The following is a 13617-nucleotide window of genomic DNA, read 5'->3' as shown; positions in this document are numbered from 1 at the left end:
CTATTAGTCTTTTAAATCAGCCATTTCAGGGACTAGCTGAAAGTTTTCCAGGGCTTTTAAGGGTTCCAGAAATTATCATTTTACTAAATGGCTTGTGCTTCAGACTGTATAGTTTTTCTAACAATATTGTTTAAGCTATTTTGTCAGGCCTAACTATATGACAAATTATCTTGTCCATTTTTGGTCAGTTCAGTTAAGGCCAAGGTAGAGAGAACTGAACTGGAATCTTTTTTTGGCTTTTTTTTTTTTTAACAGGAAAAGTTGAAAGTCATTTTCCTGCTATATCTTGCTTTATTCTACAGCAGCATCTTGCCATGGTGGTATTGAATGATGAGCTGGAAATTATATTCCTTCTGTTCTAACCTGCCCGTTTGCCAGGATGGGGAGCAGTGATCAAAACACTGCTTTCACTCCCATGTTATGGATGCTTGTGGGGGAGTCTGGCATAGAACAGTTGAAGAAAATTTTCTCTCTGCTTATTCCTCTTTATGGAGTAATGGACTGGATCCTAATTGAGTCCTGAATATTTTTTGTGTATAAAACGTCACTTGCCCTAAAACATTTGCATATATTTTATGTAAAAATCGGCAATTTGACTTTTGATTTTGGTGTTAATACATTTAGACTGGAGTTACCAATCTTATACTTCAAGGCTGGATCTAGTATCTTTAAAGGCCAGCAAAAAGTCTCAACTCTCCATGCGACATTGTACATTGTGCACTTATGAGATTTTTATGAATTTATTATTGATTCATTTCTTCTTGCTTTCCTGTGGAGCATCAGGCATGGCTGTTGCCTGGGACAGTAGGAATATTTGCCTTAGTTGGGTTTGCCAGTTGGGTGAGTTTCTCATTCTGTGACTCTGGAACAAACACATACTGAAAGGATGCACATTTTCCTGAACTGCTCCTACTCGTACAACAGGAGAATGGACAGTGCAACAAAGGTAAATGCTGAGATGTGGTAAGGATATTCTGGCCTCTTTAAAAATAATAATTTCAGCACTGAATCCTGTTAGATGCTGATGCCAGTTGAAATATGTACCTTTTAAAAATCAGTTCAATAAATAGAACTGAGGTTCCCAGCTCCCTTGCTTTCATTTTTTCACTTGACTTTGTGTTCACTTTATCAGTGGGGATTTGTATGAGCCCAGCTGGTTTCCTAAAAAGACTTTTCCTCTTGAGCTATTTTAATTTGTAGTTTTATACTGAGGATTTACTATTTGTAGATTGAATTAAAGAAAAAGTTAGGCTCATCTCCCAGTGTGAGTTCCAGGTATTTATTTTGTGCTTTGTGTTGCATTAGACTTTCATTGAATAATAGAAAGATCTTTGTGGATTTTTATTTTCCAGAAGTTACCCTTTTTCCTTGTGGTGGACTTTCCTGAAGGCAATAATTCCATACTCTTGATTAAAAAGAAATAACTACATTATTGGCCTGAATAATTTTGGGCCTAATTATTTTTTATTTGGGCAGCTTCTGTGCTTTGTACAAGTACCGGAACTGTCATGGTGTTGAATCCATGCAGGTCAGCCTTAATTTGTAGGTCTGTTATGTGCCTTGGAGGTTGAGTTGGTTTGGATTTTTCATAAAGGTTACTTGAGGCCTGTCTTGTATGCAAGTTTTGGATCTGAGAGGTTGTTTTTGCAGTATGCTGCTCAGATCACATGGGATCCACGGTACATACTCACTGTTGGAGAATGTTTGCTTTATCAGTGAAGGAGAAACGCAAAGAAAATTAACAGGCAATGCATGGATGAAGAATAGTATTGCAAAGAGTCCTGAAAACAGCCTTTTGTAAATAGTTGCCAGTCATTAGTCTGACATACCTGAAGCACTTTAGGTTTGGGTGGCGTGGTGCCTGTGTTCTTGAGGGTGTCCTGGAGAGTTAATTGTGTTTACCTTGCCTGATTAACCTGCTACAGTCTGGCTTTTTACCCATTTGCTAAAAAACTTTAATACCCGTATGACTTTCCAAGCTATCTATGTGGTAGTTGTGCTTAACTTACAGCTCTCCCATATGTTTGCAGTTTGGCTAGAAAGAGGTGAAGTGTGAGCTACCTGTCTGTCAAGATTTGCTATAGTCTGAATGACTATTAATGTGGAAAGATGTCAGTTTAGAATGTGGATAATAATTTTTATGGAAATGAGGTAAGCAAGAAGGAGACAAGGCAACTAAGGGCAAGGTTTCGGTGTCACCTAAGGAGCCCTGGTGTCTGGTAGCAGCTTTTGAGACCTGCAATTCCTCTGCTGAGAGCTCTGCTGCATTGTATGCAGGAACTCAACCTGGTCAGTTACCTCTTCTAGCAAGGTATGTGAGGGTGGGCTGAGATTAGAGAGACAGAGAGAGCAAGCACAAGTTCAGGAAGCATGTTTGAAGTCTAGGTAAGGTGTCGTAAAGGATAACCCATCTCTCAGAGAGAAAAGCTTATCGTGGAATTATGTGCATGTGTACCTCCTTGGCTGCTCATAGGAACTGAAGCCAGAATATTAAAAAGGCTTGATAATTACACACGTGAGAGAGCAGGCAAGAATACTGGTAGAAACATGCAGTAGTTCAGATGATGCCTAATGTCAGCATCTTCATTTGGCAGGGTCACAAGCTTTACTGTACACTGTATTTTCCTAAACCAGGAGTTTAGTCCTCTATGCTTTATTTTCTCCTCTTTTCCTCCACAAATGAATAATGGTTCTGGTAGGTATTAGGTTCAGAGGGGTATTTTTCCCCCTCTATATGCTTATCATATGTAGAAAGCATTTGTCAGTGTCAGGAGTTGTGTCTGGGAAAGGGAAAGAGAGAAGCCAAATGTGTTGTGTTACTCTGATTCCTGTTACAGAATCACAGAATCAATCAGGTTGGAAGAGACCTCTGGGATCATCGAGCCCAACCATTGCCCTGACACTACCATGTCAACTAGACCATGGCACTAAGTGCCATGTCCAGTCTTTTCTTAAACACATCCAGAGATGGTGACTCTACCACCTCCCTGGGCAGCCCCTTCCAATGTCTAAAGACCCTTTCTGAGAAGAAATGCTTCCTAATGTCCAACCTGAACCTCCCCTGGCGAAGCTTGAGGCTATGTCCTCTTGTCCTCTCGCTAGTTGCCTGGGAGAAGAGGCTGACTCCCACTCCGCTACAACCTCCCTTCAGGTAGTTGTAGACTGCAATAAGGTCACCTCTGAGCCTCCTCTTCTCCAGGCTAAACAACCCCAGCTCCCTCAGCCGTTCCTCATAGGTCAGACCCTCCAGACCCTTCACCAGCTTGGTCGCCCTCCTCTGGACTCGCTCCAACACCTCAACGTCTTTCTTGAAGTGCGGGGCCCAGAACTGGACACAGTACTCAAGGTGCGGCCTCACCAGTGCCGAGTACAGAGGGGCGATCACTTCCCTAGACCGGCTGGCTACACTATTCCTAATAGAGGCCAGGATGCCATTGGCCTTCTTGGCCACCTGGGCATGCTGCTGGCTCATGTTTAGCCGGCTGTCAATCAGCACCCTCAGGTCTCTTTCCACCGGGCCGCTTTCTAACCACTCTTCCCCCAGCCTATAGAGCTGCATGGGGTTGTTGTGGCCGAAGTGTAAGACCCGGCACTTGTTCTTGTTGAACCTCATGCCGTTGGTCTCGGCCCATCTATCTAACCTGTCCAGATCCCTCTGTAGGGCCTTCCTACCCTCCAGCAGATCGACACTCCCACCCAGCTTGGTGTCATCTGCAAATTTACTGAGGATGCACTCAATCCCTACGTCTAGATCATCAATAAAGATATTGAACAGCACCGGCCCCAGAACTGAGCCCTGGGGAACACCGCAGGTGTTACAGGTGCAGTTTGATCACTGCTGCAAGGTGATGTAAATGTGAACTGCCTTTGAAAGTCACTCCTTCCTTTTCCTCAATCCTGACTCAGATGGAAATGATTTAACTTTTTAAAGAAACAACTAAATATTGATTTTTACCTAGACTGGTAGCTCCCTGATCTGTCTGCATGAATGCTGTTATGGGTTATTGGGATATGGCAGGAAGGCAAGGGGGGAACGGGGCAGTGCACGACCAGCTCTTCCAGCAGCCATCTGTACTTGGGTCAGCTACACATCAATGATAAAAGCTTCCTACTCTTCCAGTATGAGAAACTTTCATGAAATACTTTTCCTTTTTTAGTAAAATTACTTATGTGTGAGAAGATAGTGATATAAAAAAATGCAAGATATGTCAAGACTTTGTGATTCCTCTCTTCGACTCCCTTTTCTTAATAAAGATCAGTGTTTGTAATTGATAAACCCTGGATTTAACAGGCAGAGGGTAAATTGGACCCTGTTTCTTAATTGCCAAGACTAGCTTTCATGAGCTGCACTGTGTTTTGGTTATGTAGTTTTTCCTGCTGACTGTAGTTGGAAGATGGATTGTCATCACTGGAAATTTCCCCCACTGCGCTATGAAAAGCAAGTAAGTTATGAGTAGGTTTATGTTTCATGACTTGGTGCTTCCAACTTTCCTCTGAGTGAAAGTCATGCTGTAGATATATCCAGTGGAAATTTCTGAATCAAATGTGTTGTATCACAGTTAAATAAAAATTTATTGCAGTTTGCTCATCTAGGCAAAGGAATAAGGTGCTGAAGAGGGGTCAGTTTTATGCAATGGTTGCTCTCAGACTCTTTATTAGTTTAGAAAAATATTCTTGTTTTGGACCTGTATTGTATTTAAGCTGTGGTAGCAGTTTCGCAGTGATGGCTGTGGAATAAAAATAAAACCAAAGTTGAATGATTATTATCAAGGAAGAATAATTTGGGTTGTCTTTGGAACCTATCTTAACTCTTGTGATTTTTAAGTTGATGAGTATTGATTGCAGCTGAGATGGTTTTAATGGCTTAAAGAATTGTAAAAAGTTTGGCACTCTCAGCAAGATTACTTAATGTTACTGGGAGCTGTTCTAGTGGTTTTTTTTTTTTTTCCAAGTGCATTTTGCTGGATTTGAACAGGATCTGTGGCTTGTCACAGCTTCTGTTGTTATTTCACACCAGTTTTGGCTCCCTCCTAGAAAGTATAAGAAAAATATCATTAGGGTGGCTTGATTTGCAGTTTGATATCAGATGTCAATCACAAATCCTGCCGGTGCAGAATGCTGTGGTTCATGAATGGTTCTCAGAAAGCAGCCATTCTTAGAGGGGAGGAGGCTGTGAGAGTAAAATAACTGTCTTTTTTTCCTTAACTTGTAGATTTTGAAAAAAATACAGATTAGAAGTAAGAAAATATACCTTCCCTGTATTCCATGCTTTATTTTGACTGTCAATTTGTAGTAAAGTTTATAGCTAAAATCTATTAATGCACATTTTCTCTAAAAGATCCCATTAAAAAGATTGTTTTGCTAAATTTTCTGAAAGTAAAAATAAGCTGTTCTGTTATCTACAATTTTTAATATAAATGGGATAAAAGCAGCCTATTTCAGAAACCCTAAAAATCTTTAAGATGTGACAAATTTTTAAAGCCATTTCCAACATTAGAATTCATAGTTCTATCTAATGACTTTGATCTTTTTCATTTGTAATGAAAGCTTTATGACCAATTCTCTTTGAATAGTATTTTTCTGGCAGTTTTGCATCTCTTATGTTCACGTGTTTATTGCCTTTTGAAGCAGTTTGTCAGTTGTTTGGCAGGTATTGGTGCATGATTAGTAGATCACTACCTGCAATATAATTAGATTGCCATTGTAGAAGATGACTTGTGAAGGCTCTACCAGATAAACCATGATGCTAATACAGCACGTCCACTCCCTGTTTTATCCTTTCTGAAGATTACCACCCCTGTGCCAGCTCCCATGGACAGCAGAGGTTCGTGCCTGAGTTCAGAGAGCAGGGGAGCAAATGGCAAGGGACAGTTTTTGAAGAACTACACCTAAATTCTCCAGAGCTTGTTTATCATAGCTGCAAGGTATTATATGCTGAGCTTTTTTTAAACACAGAGCGTAACTGTGTGGTGAAACTTTGTACTGCATAGGATTCTCCAAATGAAGATCCCAAAGATTTCTACTTACATAAATTGTTTCCCAATGCTTCTATGTTACAGGAATGTGAGAGCTACATCTTTATGGAAAGTGATAGTGAATCATGAAAGAGGATAATAGTTTCTTCAGAGATCATGGGCACAGTCTGTTCAAAGCCACAAACAGGAACTAGTTTTTCTAGTTTCAAAATTTGCATCTTAGCAATTTACTTTGTTTTTCTTCCCTTTGGGTGTGTTTGAACCTAAACTGTGTCATGTTGGGCTGTTTGGAATGCTCTACTCTAACCCCAAAATTTTATAAATCTGTGAGAATGAATCCTACTTCTGTCTGAAACCCTGTAGTCAAGCTGATTCCTGCCCATTGTTTAAAGAAAGTCCTATGGTAAATATTGTCTGTTTGGAGACGGGCACAATGCCATTTTGACAACACTAGAGCAATACTGGCTTCTCAGCAAACTAATTTAAAACATAATGTTCTAGCAAAATACATAAACATCAGCAGTAACAATAGAATTATTATGCCTTCCTTCATAGTTTTGTTCAGTCATGAAGATGTGCACAGCTCCAGATTCCGTGCCTGACTTCCATGTAGAACGCTAATTTGGCTAGGTCTGAGACTGGGATGGAGGATACAGATTTTGATGCTCAGTTTGCTGCTTTTATCTCTAAAGTAATTGAACCCAAAGGAACAAAATGTATCAGGAGTGGAACATTTTGGGATTTTTTAGTTTAGACAGAAATAAAATAAAAATCTGAATTATTTTCAGAAACTGAAGGTACTAAACGTAACTAATATAGCTTACCATCAAACAGTAAATGATGGAATCACCTGAAAAATTTTGTGTAGAGGAAGAGAATGAAGTAGAGAATTCCCTGCAACTTTGAAGAATTCAGTGCATATTTTAATAGCAGATGAAGAATTGGATAACTTGAATGTTGGGGTTTTTTTTTCTCTGAATTGTACCATTTTCCTTAAAAGATAGAAGACTTAGTATTTACTTTAAAATAAGCAAAGCACTACATAACCTAAGTATCAGTGGTCTATTTCTATAAATTAACTGGAGAAAACACCCAGCCTCACAGTGTAATCTAACAAACACTGGCATGAGTCTCTGGGTACTGTCATTCTCCTGTTCTGTCATTTTATCTTTGAAGTGGCAGCTTGACCTTTCCAATTGCTCTGGGTGATAATGTTTTTTACCCACTGTTACTTTAGTGAATGTGGGAGACAGTGCATGAATCTCATCTGCAGGTAGCAAGTTCAGTTAAGCAAGTCTGAGCTGCATTTTGTCATATATTCTTCCGGTTCGATGCCCATAGCCTCGTTTTGTCTCTGATAGCATGGAACTTCTTGTATTAACAGACCTTTAAAACAGTATCGTCTTCACAAATGTATTCACTGATGTTTACTGTTTATAATTGTATTGCTGCTGTAACTCTGAAGCAATTGGTTCTTTGGCTATAAAGAAAAAATAAATACTTGTAGCCGTTGTGATAAAATGAAATCACACTAGTAGTGTGGAATTATCCTTGCAGTGAAATTCCACCCCTTGGATAAAAGTAATTCCACAGCAGCAGTTGAAGTTGTCCCTTCAGAGCAGTAAAAATGCTTGTGGGTTCTTTTGTCCTTTTGGTTGAAAAGGTGACATTATTTCTTCTTTAATTCTTTTGACAGAAATGTTGCAACATCTTCATCAACAGTTAGTGGAATCTGAGCACAGGACCATGATCTACCTGAAAAGATTTAACAAAATGCAGGCGGACTACCATAATCTCATTGGAGTCACTGCAGAGCTCGTGGATGCCTTAGAGGCCACAGTCAATGGCAAGATGGTAAGAGATGACTCAGATATGTACTTGCTTCCCTCACCCCCCAGAAAATGGAGAGAGAATGTCACTAAAATGTGAATTAAACTTTGTAGTTATGAGCTTTTCTGTAAGTACCATGGCTCTCTGCTAATGAAACACAGCACTTTGAATGAGAGATTCTTCTGTTGCCCCCGTGTACTAGGATAAAGGTAGTGCAGAAAAAGGGTTGAATTGTGCTGGCTCAGAAATCTTGAAGAAATTATCACCATCTCACAAGACATCTCAGGTCTCTTGTGAGAGTCTCCTTTTGAGCTTTGGTATCAGCAGTGATTAGAGGGCATTTCTGTGATTACTGACTGCAGTCCAGCCCATCAGAGGTTGTTGTATATTTAAAACTGCTGCCAGGTCTGTTTTAAGTTACACTGTTGTGGAAACAATCATCTCATCCAAAATTCTGGTGAGGAAAAGCTTTGCTTTCTGTTCTGCTAAGCTGAACTTGTTAATGTAATTGGTAAAGGGAACTGGGGTAGGAGCAAATGAGTTATTCGCTGTGTGAAATGAGCCACATGTATGTGACTGGAGAAGGTACAACTTTCTTATGGGTGTTTTTAGACAGACCTGATTTTATGCTTCATCTTTTGAGCCCTCTTCTTTGTGAGCATGCCTCTATACTATAACTTCTGTATAACCTGAAGATTATTCTTATGGCGGATGTTAATGGCCTCTAGATGCTTTTAAAGGAGCTGTGAATTGTTAGCTGGGAGAATGACTTAGGAGTTCCTGTGCTACCTGCTGACAACTCAGTATGTACCTCCCTCCTGTCATCGGTGTGAACATCTTGTAGTTTGTTACTCTGCATCTTGGATCACTGTCTGCTCTCATCATGCAGGGAAGAATTTGCCTGTAGGTGTAGATTTGCTTTACAGCAGATTAGGAAAGGTATCTGCTCACATGAGCTTTGATAACAATAAGAAACACATAGTCATTCATTTGCTGCCTCCCGTGTCACACTTCAGTGCTCTCCAAGATGATATCCTCTTGCCTTCTGCGGTGGAGGAACCAGGCACTGGTTATCTTTTGTTGCAGATGCTTTTTTAATTTCCCTTGTAAACCTTGTGCTGAGCAGTCATTTGATCCTTCCCAAGTGTGTCCAGCTGAGGGTGCTCTTTCGTTATGAATTTTGGTTTCTGTCATTTCTGAATCCAAAGCGGAGCTGAGTGCTGAATAAAATCATGTTGAAGTTACAGCATTCTGAATTTGAAGGGTTTTGTTGTGTCGCTATAGGTTTGAGAATAACAGAAGTATCCCCATTCCCGTTTCTATAATCTCAGTCCTCTCACCTCTGTTCTGGGGAAGCTAATAACTCTTCTGAAATTAGGGGGTTCTATTGTGGTATAGATTTCCCAAAACAAAAACCTAAACTCACTGAGATGTTTTGCGTTGAAACACAAAGTGCTATACTGTGTAATTCGTATTTATTCTCTCTGCTGTACAAGACAGTTACATAAGTTCTGCTGTTTAGCTAGACAACACATCAGCATATCAAGCACAAAACTGCTTCATACTTACTGTTGGAGGACTTACCGTTTGATTGAGGAAAATCTGTATGCAAACACAGGTGTGACAAATTCTGTATTTCTTCTGGACTCTCTGAAAGTGTTTAGCATTGGTGTTGTGAATAGTAAAACTATTCCCAGATGAAGAGAGTTTACAGTTTTCTTAATTTCTGAACAGAACTGTAGTTGCAGTGTGTAACTTGTGCTTGCATCAATAAGTCTCAAGTGTGTGATTTCTTGCCCTCTTAGGAAAAAAAACCAACAAAACACCAAACAACCTTTAGTGTAGAAACATGTCTGCTAGAAAGTGTAAGTTTTATATAATCCTGTTCTCTCTGTATGTTTCCTGATTTTTAGATCACACCAGAGTATCTTCAAAGTGTTTGTGTTCGCTTGTTTAGCAATCAGATGAGACAAAATGTAGCACATAGTACTGACTTCAGAAGGCCTGGAACTGTAAGTATTAATGTTTGGTTTTTTTACAGTAACTGTCTCAAAAGCCAATACTACTTAAGCTGTATATTGAACAATGCATATGAGATAGTAAAGGCAAAATATAATGTGTCCAAGCTTGTATAAGAGTATGGCAATACATAAGATTTTGTTGATCTCAAATGCTGGTGAATGACACGGTTATGCAGTCATAGCTGCAGAAGTGTGATTAATACTGTTGTTACGATAACAGTAAGCTGTGTATCTGTTAAAATGCTAACTGAATGTTTAAAAAAACCCCAGACCCTAAAACTCATGTCCTGAGTGTAGTTTGATGGCACATCTTAGCCAATTTACTTTAGGTAAAAAGGGGTGGTGGTGTTGCTCAGCTCTAGACACATGCTCTGTTCCTTTCTGCTGTCAGTGATGCTCCTATAACCCTAGAGTGAATTGGCTTAGCCAGCTAAAGGAGAAGCATCAGACAGGATCATGAGAACAAATGGGGAAAAAAGGGGTAAGGGAGGACTTCCCTTTTTTTGTAAGAGCTAGTTGTTAGATGGGCAGTTAGATGATACACCTAAGCCACCTTGTTGATTTACATGCATATGTCTTTCTGTACCCCTATCACATATGCTATCTTAGCATAAACATCTGTCCTTGTATGGTTTAGCCTTTAGGTATAAGCATCTGTTTCCTTCTCTATTAAAAAAAGACTTTAAAGAGTTTTAAGAACAATAAGTGATCATTGAAGCAGTAGGTAAGCAGCAGTGGGTAAGCAGCAGTGTATAAGCACAGTATTTCAGCCAGAATCTCTGTCACTGGTGGTTTTTTAAGAACAAGGTAGTCAAACGGTTACCATTTACCAGGAATGGTTGATGCTTGGTTGGTCCTCCAGGACAGATTAGGTGACCACTCAAAATCTCTTGCAGCCATACTTTCTGTTTTCTTCTACTAAAAGGTGCTCAACTGTGAAATGATTGTTGATCTTATGCACAATGTTTATTTACTGCTGCTTCTCTAAAAGAGTCTCTAAAAGCATTTCTGCTCCAGAAGCGCCTTTGCCACTATGCTTAAGCCACTATGGCCACTTTAACACAGTCTCCAGCTACGTAGATAGGTCAGAGAAAGAGGATTTGTTGGTGGTGGATTTTTTCCCTTCTGGAAGTGAATTTTTGCCTCCCTTCTGTCCCAAATTAGCCAGGTTAAGCTGAGTAAAGCTGTGTTCTTCTGGCACAGCTGTATCTATTTTTATACTAGGCTTTACCAGCATAACTATTTCTGTGTGACTTTATGGCTCCTTTACCCACCCTATTTAAGGTAGTTGCTGTACCAGCAAAGTTCTCTAGTGGAGGACCAGGACAGCTATAGCACTGAGACTGTTTAGATTAAAGGTTTCTCAACTGGCTTAGGCCACTCCTTGACAGTGAGGTTATAGTAGCTACTGTGGTTGAAATCTAATGTTGTTTCTATAAGCAGACCCACACACTCAGGCTGTCTGAGGCATTAGCCAAGTTTTGGAGGGCTGATCAGTCTTCGCTTGTAGACCTTCACTGCATCATAACCAGGTTTCCTCATCTTGTCCTTTTGTCCACACTTGATCATATTTTCTTGTTTATTTCCCATGTAGAGAGTTCTGTTTTCTTGCACGAATAGCAAACATGTAGAAACACAAATAAGTGTAAGAAAAAGAAATATGTATAACCTATCTTCTAAGAAGAAAAATGCGACTCCTTCCTCATCGTCCCAAAATACTTCTAACCACTCCCTGACTCTGTTGATCCAGGAAGCCAGATGAGATGGACTAAAAACCAAATTCTGACTGTTTGCCACTAGGCCACTAAGGCATCCCATTACTTTTTCGTCAAGGATTTCAAATACCTCATTGTTATGCATGTAGATGTTATTGTTCTATCCTTAAGTGGTTTCAGGTTTTTGCATAAGTGTTCGAATAAAGCTGGAGGCATCATGATCCAGACTAAGTAGTAGCATGAGTTTGCAGCATCTGTGCTGGATTTGTGTTGGAAGGTCCCTTCACTTTTTGCTCATAACTAATTAGAGACACTAGAGTGTGGTCTTTCCAGCTACTCCATTTCACAAAACTCCTGCTTTAAGGGGCAGTCATCTGTATAATTGCAGAGGGAAGGGACTAGCAGAGGGGCAGCTCCTTTGCTCATCCTTACCATTAGGTCACTGTGTAGGCCCGATAAGTGAGAAGCTTGAAAAAAAAAAAAAACCAGAGGCAATGTCTAAAGAGTTTTGGCAGGCATTAAATATGGTGACTTGTTTTTTTTTTTTCTCCACTTCACCTTGAGTATTCAGGATTTGACCCTGTCTCACTGAAATTGCCAATGTCAGGACAAGACCCTTAAATAAATTAGTTTTGGTGGATCAGTATCTCTAAACAGATGAGCAGAAAACAAAATAATTAGCAAGAAAATTACTTTTTTTATTGTACTAACATGCAGCCTTAAATTTCTACCGCTTTTACTTAGGTGATGAGTAGATGTGCATTATGTAGTTTGGAAAAAGGAGGTGCTTGAGTTCACAGTCAGTTATACTGGCACAACTTGAGACAATCCAGGTTTGGGAGCACTTTCTGAGAGCAGAAAATGCTAAAGGTGCATCATTCTCTGAGATGTGTACTTGAACTCTACAGAATATTTTGTTAAATCTGCTCTGCTACACTGGTAGTTTTAAGTTATACTGGGAAGGAGGACTATACCAGTGCAGTAACCAAAATGAAGTATTGGCCAAGGAAATTAAACAGTATGCCTTGAATTATATCCTTGGTAGGATTGTTTGTCTGCAAACTTGATTTTGTTCCCAGTGCATTGTACTCTGGGCTCAATTTTTAACGTCAGGAAAGTAGTAATATAAAGCCTGTCAGAAAGTGTAATATAAAGCCTCGAGGTCTCAGGCTTTGAAATTACAATAAAGGTAGCACATATCACTTACTAATATGTGCTGTTGTTGTACAAACATCAGCTTCCTGGTTTACCCCCCCTCCCCGTGGCTGAAGGCCTGTCCTGTCATACTGGAAGAAATTCATATCAGAAGGACAAATCCCAGAACGAGTCTTTCTTACTGAACTGGCTTTAAGACCTGAGGCAATGACGTCTCTTAACCAAAAGACTTTCCCAGTGTAATCATACCCACGAAATCTTACTTAGCAAGGGCTTCTGGTGTTGGCTGTTGCTTTGTGCTCTCCAGTAAGCTGGCTTGGATCTCATTCTTTCACAGAGCAACTTCATGCCTCTTGCCAGCTCTGTGACCTCCTAGGTTAGCTTGAGAGCCTGATCTACAATCCATTAACAGGATGCATCTGCTGCATGTAGTAGGAGAGAGGCCACACTACTGTGTTACAGTTGGGAGATGTTTCCAAGGCTTCTCTAAAGCCCTGGTTTACCATAAGGGTTTTTTTCTAGCTGCAGTTGAATGTTATCACTGTCTTCCATCATGATAATTTGACATGTGTGGTTCTGAATTGGGAGATAAGAAACCTGAGAGAATTGTCAAAGCAAAAGGTCTGGATCTAAGAATAGGAGGTCAGAGCACCAGGTCTGACAAGTTGAGGAAGCATTCATTTGAAGATCTAATCAGATTCCTGACTTTCTAATGTTCATTTAGACAAGGAACTGATAGGGGTAATTATAAGTTTGAAAAGAATAGTTTTAAATACAGTGTTCAATCATAGTCTTTTATACCTTTAATACTCTTGAGATAACTTGAATTTTACTTCTTTTTCTTTTTTTTCTTTCTAATAGTGATTTGTTTTGTGGGTGAGAAGCATGGGTTGTAGCTTTTTGATGCCCTGGTTCTTTGTC

At 39.8% G+C, this 13617-nt stretch overlaps 1 protein-coding gene across 5 annotated transcripts in view; it reads left to right on the top strand.

The window, feature by feature from the left end:
* ARMC9 (armadillo repeat containing 9) overlaps positions 1–13617 on the top strand; it is an 80526-nt gene that overhangs the window by 6348 nt on the left and 60561 nt on the right. For all 5 annotated transcript variants that reach the window (XM_068406202.1, XM_068406201.1, XM_068406199.1 and 2 more), the window contains exons 7-9: positions 925–946; positions 7672–7829; positions 9719–9817. In XM_068406202.1, the coding sequence (XP_068262303.1) occupies positions 925–946; positions 7672–7829; positions 9719–9817 (279 nt within the window). The remainder of the gene's footprint in view (positions 1–924; positions 947–7671; positions 7830–9718; positions 9818–13617) is intronic.

The sequence above is a fragment of the Nyctibius grandis genome, chromosome 8 (genome assembly GCF_013368605.1).
Source record: "Nyctibius grandis isolate bNycGra1 chromosome 8, bNycGra1.pri, whole genome shotgun sequence".
NCBI classification, from domain to species: Eukaryota; Metazoa; Chordata; class Aves; order Nyctibiiformes; family Nyctibiidae; genus Nyctibius; species Nyctibius grandis.
The sequence above is the reverse complement of the archived record's forward strand: the minus strand, read 5'-3'. Positions and strand labels throughout refer to the sequence as shown.